The sequence below is a fragment of the Serinus canaria genome, chromosome 1 (genome assembly GCF_022539315.1).
Source record: "Serinus canaria isolate serCan28SL12 chromosome 1, serCan2020, whole genome shotgun sequence".
Classification (NCBI taxonomy): domain Eukaryota; kingdom Metazoa; phylum Chordata; class Aves; order Passeriformes; family Fringillidae; genus Serinus; species Serinus canaria.
In genome coordinates, this window is record NC_066313.1 from 44805676 (window position 1) to 44813456 (window position 7781).

The 7781-nt window shown below is 48.6% G+C and overlaps 1 protein-coding gene across 2 annotated transcripts; it reads right to left on the reverse strand.

Moving 5' to 3' along the window:
• Positions 1 to 1284: 1284 nt before the first annotated feature.
• AMER2 (APC membrane recruitment protein 2) lies at positions 1285 to 7006 on the reverse strand. Of its 2 annotated transcripts, XM_030234617.2 has the most exons (2): positions 6027 to 6919; positions 1285 to 5852 (listed from the first exon to the last, which is right to left on the reverse strand). In XM_030234617.2, exons 1-2 carry the CDS (start codon positions 6829 to 6831, stop codon positions 4960 to 4962), a joined length of 1698 nt encoding a protein of 565 aa, XP_030090477.2. In that variant the 5' UTR covers positions 6832 to 6919; the 3' UTR covers positions 1285 to 4959. The 2 variants fall into 2 exon arrangements, with proteins under 2 accessions (XP_030090477.2, XP_050836806.1); XM_050980849.1 differs by having other exon boundaries at positions 1285 to 7006.
• Positions 7007 to 7781: the final 775 nt, after the last annotated feature.

The following is a 7781-nucleotide window of genomic DNA, read 5'->3' on the forward strand; positions in this document are numbered from 1 at the left end:
TACCTCCTGCTCACAGTAAACAGCACGTGGACTCAGGACAAGGGAATCCTATCATCCCATCCCTCAGTGGAGGGAGGGATGCTCACCAGGAACCCATCCCAGGCCACTGGGAAAAACTGGCAGTGTATTCTTAGCACTGAATCTCAGAAGAGTCATTTGTTGTGCAGTTCTGCTTGGACACGTGGGGTTATGTCACCACAATAAAAACATAGGGCGGGGGAGCGGGGGGGGAGGGGGGGGGAGAAGAAAAGACAAAATGAAAACCCAAATCAAACCCTGCAGAAGCTGTCACGCGTGAATTCTGCAAAGACTCATTTCTGCATTGTCTTTGAGTTGGTGTCAATTTGTTTTTCCAAGACAGAACCCCCAGCCTTTCATGTCAGTAACTAGAAAATACATTTTCAGGCCACCTTGCCTAGAATTCCCCATTGTGGCTGTTGGATAACCATCTGTCTTGTAAGTGGCTATTGTTACCGTGATCTGTCCCTTTCATACCATTATCTTCCTGAAAACGCTTTTCTGAAAGTAGTCCATTAGGCCAGGGAAAGAAAAACCTCAGTGCATGGCCACGCAGCAGAATCAAGGGCTCCCTTTGATCTGCAAGCTCAGTCAGTACTACAAATTTAAGAAACCACACGGTTTTGCTTTGCTAAGCAAAGCCTGTTAATTTGGCTCATCTGCACTCATAGAATCTTACTGAAAATGCTATCTGTATCAGATGTTTTAAGACTTTGGTGCAATACTCACTCAGATAAATAATTTTGTAAGATTCATTAAAAAATAATCAGTGAATTAATTTTCATAGTGTATATCTATGCACCTAAATTTTAAAATTCAATCCTCTACTACCCTGAATGGTGCTGAGGATATTCACAGTGGATGAAGAAAACGCTGGTTACTGATGGAATAAGACTGATCATAGTATTTTGTTACTCTAGTCATGGAATTTCCTGAAATCTACTACGAATGTTTGAGTCCTATTACAGGCAAGAGCAAAATGCATATGCACTACATGGAAAATAAAACCTTTTATGTCTGTTGCAGGCCACACATTTTGTACTGGAGACTTAGCTCCTATCATGACAAAACAAGTCCACAAAAACATAATTTCATGCTACTGAATGGAAATCTTTTGTGCTGATATAAAGAACAGGAGTGTTTACCACTGAAATCACTGTAGATAACTATAAAACACTATGCAATATATAGAAAAACTCTAAGAACATACAAAATTTACCAGTAGGGACCTGAAAGTGCAAAGAGTACACATAACTAAATACCAAGTCCTGATCTATAAAATCCTTTATGAATGACATACAGCTGATAATTACAAAGCATCATTCAGACCACCAAATAACAAATGAAACAAATAAAGAAAAATATACTTTAAGGAAATCAAAACAATGACACTGTTGGGAATGTTCTCTTTGGGACTCAGAACACCATACTCTACCTCAATACCTACCAAAGCCAAGGAAAATATAAGCTTGAACATGGTAACACAAATAAGAATGCAAGCTACCACAAAATGCCTCAGGACTGTTACCTCTTTATGTCTCAGCCTTTAAATCCAGCAAGCCATTAACTGTTTGTTCTTAGGCATCTCTTAGTATTTTACAGGGATCTTTCAGGAATTATATATAGGTCTAAAGAAAGCCTTTGAAGCTCCTTTCAATGATTGTTTTAGGCATTATGTGGAGTTATACAAATATATTTGCATGAAAATTGAAAGCCCTGGTAAATATTAGATCTTCTATTACCTTTCAGAATAAAAAACATAGATGGCTTAAAGACAAAAGCGAATTTTAGAAGTACAAAGGTAATTTGAACATGAAATTGTATCATTACTCTCACACAACCATTACCCTGAATCAACGTCAGCACATTGCAATGATTCAAAACACTGACGCTCTACTACCAGCTACTTTCCCATTTTCCTTTTAAGGATATGATTGTCCTTAAAATATGTACATAGCAAGCAGCCAAACAAACTGCAGAGAGATTTGCAAAATGTGCTTAGAGTGGGTAAGTGACAGAAAGCTTGAGGGAGTGGCTATGGAGCACATTGCCCTGGGCAGCTGCCCTCCCACCCATGCCCCACGCCAGCCCAGGGCTCCTCCAGGATCCTGGGGTTAGCACCCAGGAGGAGGCTGCCCATGCAGAGGATGGAGGAAAAAACGTGGCAGAAAACAAAGGAGAGAGAGAAGAATGAAGGGAAGCCAAAGCATTTTAATGATGATTCATGTTAGTTGTTATGTGAGAGGGAGTTAGTCTAGTGTCACACTATTTGTTTTTCAATACAGACATGCCACAATGCAAACAAAACACATATGATGAATAATTTGACACACACAAGTCCTGTAGAGATGGCAGCTGGTATCTCCTAATGGGTTTAAAGATGCACCACTCCTACTACCTGTACTCAGTGCTTCCAGTTTTTATGGTACTACCACCACATCCTCCCTCCCTCTCAACTTCCAGTACCCTATAGAATCTCTCAGCAAAATTTGTCCTTAGAACAAAATGGAGAATTATGATTTTTCTGCAGAGTTGTCATGCAAGGAAAGATGCATCCCTCACAGTCAAACAAAACCAAAAGAAGGGGAAAAGGAATGTCATGTTTAGGGCTGAGGAGCAGGATAATATTCCGTGTTCTGTACATACATCCTTTAGAGGGTGTTTCAGCTTCGACTAAAATGCACGAGTGGAGTCAGACCAAATGCAAATCCCTTTCTCAGGCAAAGGAAACCATGGCCAGCGTGTTTGGAGGCAGATGTGAAGCACAGCCCCCAGGCTGTGAGTGTGAGTGTGAGTGTGAGTGTGCACTGGAGCGCCTGGGCTGGCGCAGGGACCCTGCCCGGGGCTGTGCGCTTGCTGCACATGCATATGTACAACATGTCTGTGGGAGTGGGCACACAGGGAACCACACACCTACACGTCAGGAAGGAAACATAAAATAATCCTCTTTGAAGTGTATTAAGGTTCTTGAACCATGAAAACAGGGGCTGGTCAGGGAAGCTAACACTTTCACTGGGATGCTGCAACTCGGTATTAAATTCTGCAGCAATTTCAAAACTGGATGTCAATTTCACCTTCATGACTCTAAGGTCATTTCCCCAGTGAACCACGAATCACGCATATACATATATACAATTCTTTTTATGGTACTTCCTGGCTTTTTATGGTTTGCCTACAACCTTAATATCCTTCAAATGTATATTCTGTATATTTATTTTCCTCTTTTTTTTCCTTTTGATTTAAGAGACAATAAAACCAACTGCTATGTAAGATCAGACCCATTAGTTTCAATGATGTGAATTTAGGATTCTCTGCATAATATAGAAATGTATATTTTTAAAATGTATATTATTTTTTAGATACGCTGGAGCATATATTTTATATTAACTGTGGCCTGATGATTAAATAATTATATCAAAATATTTTGTAAATACATAACATTTACCTTTAGACTTCAGTGATTTTTAGAGCTTTTTCAGTGTATAATAAAAATATGTCCTCAGGCACATTAAAACCCTATTATATTTCTTTGAAATGTTGCCAATGCCCATGCACAGTAGCCACTACTCAAAAATGTCATGGCTATTAATACATTTTTCCTAAGATCCAAGCTCATCAGACCATTTAATGTATCACTAACTTACCATATTTTTTTCTCTCTTAACATAAAATTATTCTGACATTATTGAGAATGAAAATAAAAAGCAATGAGAACCCAAACTTTTTTTAAATAGTCAAAAACTAATTTTATATATTTTAAAAAATAATACTTAAAAAACAAGTTTCTTTGCTGGGTTCCTTCTCGGTAAGGTTTAAGCCCAGAGCAACTTTTGTCTAAACCCCTGAAAATAGAGGTTTGCAGTGGCAGTGCTGTCAGAACATCAGCTCTGAGCCATGGAATGTGCCACTGGAATAAAATCAGCACTTCAGACTTACTTATCTGGGGATGCATGAGCCCATACAAACCAGAGTTTTTCTCTAATTTAAGGTACTTACACAAAGTTCTATCCTTTTAGAACTGTAAAATTATCTACCTATAAAAACTAACTCTTGCTTAAACTCTAGATAATAAGGACGGGTGATTTTTTTTTTAATAAAAAAATCTGCTAAAACACGTATATATTTACACATGGCGAGCAAGTTATTGTATAAATGTGGACAGTGTGTATATATTGGCATTTAGTCAAATGTTTCCCTGAACCTGATTGTATGCATTATTGGACAAGTATTGATGTAAACATCTGAACCTACGTCAGGTGTGTCTGTTACCCATTTACATTAGACCAGATCAAAACCAACCAGACAGACAGACAAACAAAAATATGTTTTCCTGTTAGACGAGTCCACCTCACTCCTTAGTTTTATCTCCTGCACACAAGTCAATCAAGTCTGCTGCTGAGCAGTGTTCTCGTTCCTACAGCAGGCAAAATACCTGTTAGGTGGGTTGTTTTCTGCTTGGCATTTTTTTCCAACATCTTGTGGAGCAAACATCATTTCCAGAGCCAGCCAGGCACCCAGCCTCTACTCCTCCCCGAGAAACGATTAGAAGATAAATGTATAGGAGGAGAACCTCTCATGTCGCTCCTTTTGTAGCTCTGTTCCCTTGAAGAACTCATGACACTGCTTTGCACGAGGAAGGATGGTCATAATCCAAGTCCTGCTTCCAGAAAGGCATGTAAAAATGAACCTCCCCAGTGTTTAGTGTTGCAGAAAAAAGATACAAATGTAAAAAAAGTGCTCAAAAAGAAGTTGACTTTTTGTATTCAGCCATACAGTCTAGTAAGAAGAGACTCAGAAGTGCAGGCCCACAGAGTACAGTGAAGGAAGCCTTTGAGGTGACTTTCTTCAGGTGACGCAAAACTAATTCATTATCTGTGGTCTCCTAAGCAGACTTTCCCACATGGACTTCTTTCTCTGCCTTTGCCTCCACTTCTTCCCCAACTACTTTTTGGCACTGTCCTGGTACGTGGCAGTTTTCACTGTTGTCCCCGTTACTGACCCGGCTGCGCCCCTGTTACTGACTCGACGTACCAGGACTTTGGAGACGGGGATTTTTGTTCTGTGCATCTCACTTTTGGCCAGGTGATGGTGTGCGACGTGATGGCTGTTACTGGCATCTGCTCCATGGCTGGCGGGGTGCGATGAGGAAAGGTGTTTAATGCTGATGGGTATCTTGGAGTCCTTCGCGGCGCTGGAGGGTGTTTTCAGTGAGCTCACGGTCGTTATCGGAGACACGGGCTTGGAGCGTGGCACACTGGGGACTTCCTCGTGTGTGGGCCCTGCTGGTGGGTTCTCATCCGGCTCAGCATAAAGGTCATAGAGAGCATCCCCACTGTAGCTGTCCCTGGGAAGGGTTTCCTTCTGGATGCTTGTGGAACTATCTTCCTCGGGACCAGGGGTGGTGGAATCCCAGTAGCCCTCATCGCTGTTTGGGACACCCTCGTGCTGCTCCTTTTCCCTGCTTTTCTGCTCCTCTTTGTGGTTCAGGTGAATGGCAATCTGGTGGAGGCCACCACGTTTCACCACCACCCTATTCTGGGCCCCCTCGGTACCTCGGGCTTCCTTCAACCCCTCGGGCTTCTTTGTCCCTCCTCCGCTTCCTCCTCCTTGCGTCTTAGTCTCGTCTGTCTGTGACAGCATATCCCAGAACTCCTGCAGGCAGGTGTCATCCACCTGGTCGGGGCTGGCCATCTCCTCCCCTCCTCCCTGGTAGGCCACCATGGTGGGGTGCTTCTTGGTGGCACCCAGCTTGCTGGGCCCGGGGGTGCTCTTCTCGCAGACGCCACTCCCGCCGCCCACATCCTCCTCATGGTCCGCAATAATATCTCCGCAGCCTGTAAGAGAGTCAAAGCTTTTCAGTGAAGTCACGTCAGCAAACATCAAACAAATACGATCAATCGATTGCTCTGAGGGTGGATCAACAGAGGAAGGGTCAGGGGCGGCTGCCGTCTCTTGACCGCTATCACAGTGAGGTTCAACAGGGGGGATAGTCGTTATTGGAATGTCACCTGTTATCGCCGCATCCTTCGCAGTCCCAACCTCTCCGGCGGCCGGCTCCGGTCGCTCGCGGCTGAGCTCCTCGGGTGGCCGCACGGCGGCGGGCGGCTCCTCCCGGGGCGGGGGGCTGCTGGCCCGCGGCTCCGCGCCGCCCGCTTGGGGCTCCTCGGCCGCGGCGGGCGCCTCGCCGCTGCGCTTCTCCCGCGGCAGCTCCGGCCCGGCGTCTCCCGCGCCGCTCGGGCTCTCAGACAAAGGTTTCGGCGTCTCCTCCTTGATGCACTCCAGGCTGGCGGTCAGGGACCCCGGCATGATAAGGCCGGACGGGATGTCCGAGGTTTCCCCCCTCTCCTCCTTGCCGATTTTGTCCTTTCTGTGCCACCGCATGCTGCTGAAGATCCCCTTCAGTCCCTTCTTTTGTCTGCCGCCGGCCCGCGGCTCCGCGCCCTCCGCCTGCCTGCCGTTCTTCCTCAGCAGCGAGAAGAAGCTGTGCGACTTGGCCACCGCGCTGCCGGCGGAGCCGCCGAGGCTGCCGGCCGGCCGCTCCTGCGCCTCGCGGCTCGGCGCGTCGCCGCCGCCCGGTTCCTCCTTCTTGCTGCTCTCCAGCACGGCGTCGGCCAAGCCGTCGTGCGTCCGGCTCCGCACCATCCCCGGCTTGCCGGCGCCCTTACCCTCCCCTCCTCTGCTCCGCACCCCGAAGATGCTCGGCATGGTTCCCCCGGACTTCCTCCTCCTGAAGAGCTTGAAAGCGGTTTTGTTAATCCTCCCCGACGGCTGCTCGGCGGCCGGGGGCTCGACACAGTCGCAGTGCGAGTCCATTTCTGCCTCTGCCGCTGCTGCCGCGGCCGCCGCGGCTTCCCCTCCGCCGCGGAGCGCCGTGCGATCCCTCAGTGACAGCCCCGCCGCCGCCGCCCGCCCGTCTCCATGGCAACCCGGCGGAGGGAGGGAAGGAGGGGATAAGCCGCTTTCCCCCGCCGCCGCCGCGGGCCCGCGCCAGGCGCCCGCCGCCCGTTCCGAGCCGCCCCGCGCCGCCGCAGCGCCGCCGCCCCGCGGCCCTTACATAACGCGGCCCCTGCCCGCCGCCCGCCGCCCCGCGCCGCCTCCCCCACGCACGGCCGGGCTCTCGGGTGCCCCGGGAGGGCAGAGCTCGGCTTTTATTTGTGACGGCGTTTTGCATCGCCGCTGTGTCCCGGCGGCACGGCCGCACCGCGCTCTGGACCGCGGGCGTTGCGTGGCTGAAGCCGTGGGCTGAGGGATGCAGCGAAGCGCTCTCAGCGCCGACAGAAAGCGAGGGCCGGGGTCGCTGCGGGGTGGTGTCGGTCTGCAGGTGCCAGTGCCCCACACGGCAGGGACAGTCGGGTGGGGAAATGGAACACACAGACAGAACCCGGTACGTAAATACTACCGGGGACAGAGGAAAAGAAGCTAAGTTCTCCCCACTCCCCTTGCTTTCCCATCTCCCACCTCATCAGGACCACTCCCACCGTCCCCGTGTCCCTCTTTCTCCGCAGTGCCCGGGGCCACATGTGCCCAGTGACGACGACCCGAGGGGAGCAGTGGCACAAGCTGAGACACAGCCCAGCCTTCTCCCCAGTCACCTCCCCTGCCATGGAAGGGGAGCACGGTGGCAGTCCCCACGCAAGCCTTCTCCCAGCCCCTGCAGCCACTGTGCACAGTCATGGCCCTCAAATCATGTCCATGTCGAACTGCCACCAGGGATGATGGCCTTACACATTAAGGTACGGCCATCATCCCTGGTGTGATTGGAT

Excerpts from the sequence above, each read along its gene's own strand:
- AMER2 (XM_050980849.1), bottom strand. The coding sequence starts at position 6,831 with ATGGACTCGCACTGCGACTGTGTCGAGCCCCCGGCCGCCGAGCAGCCG.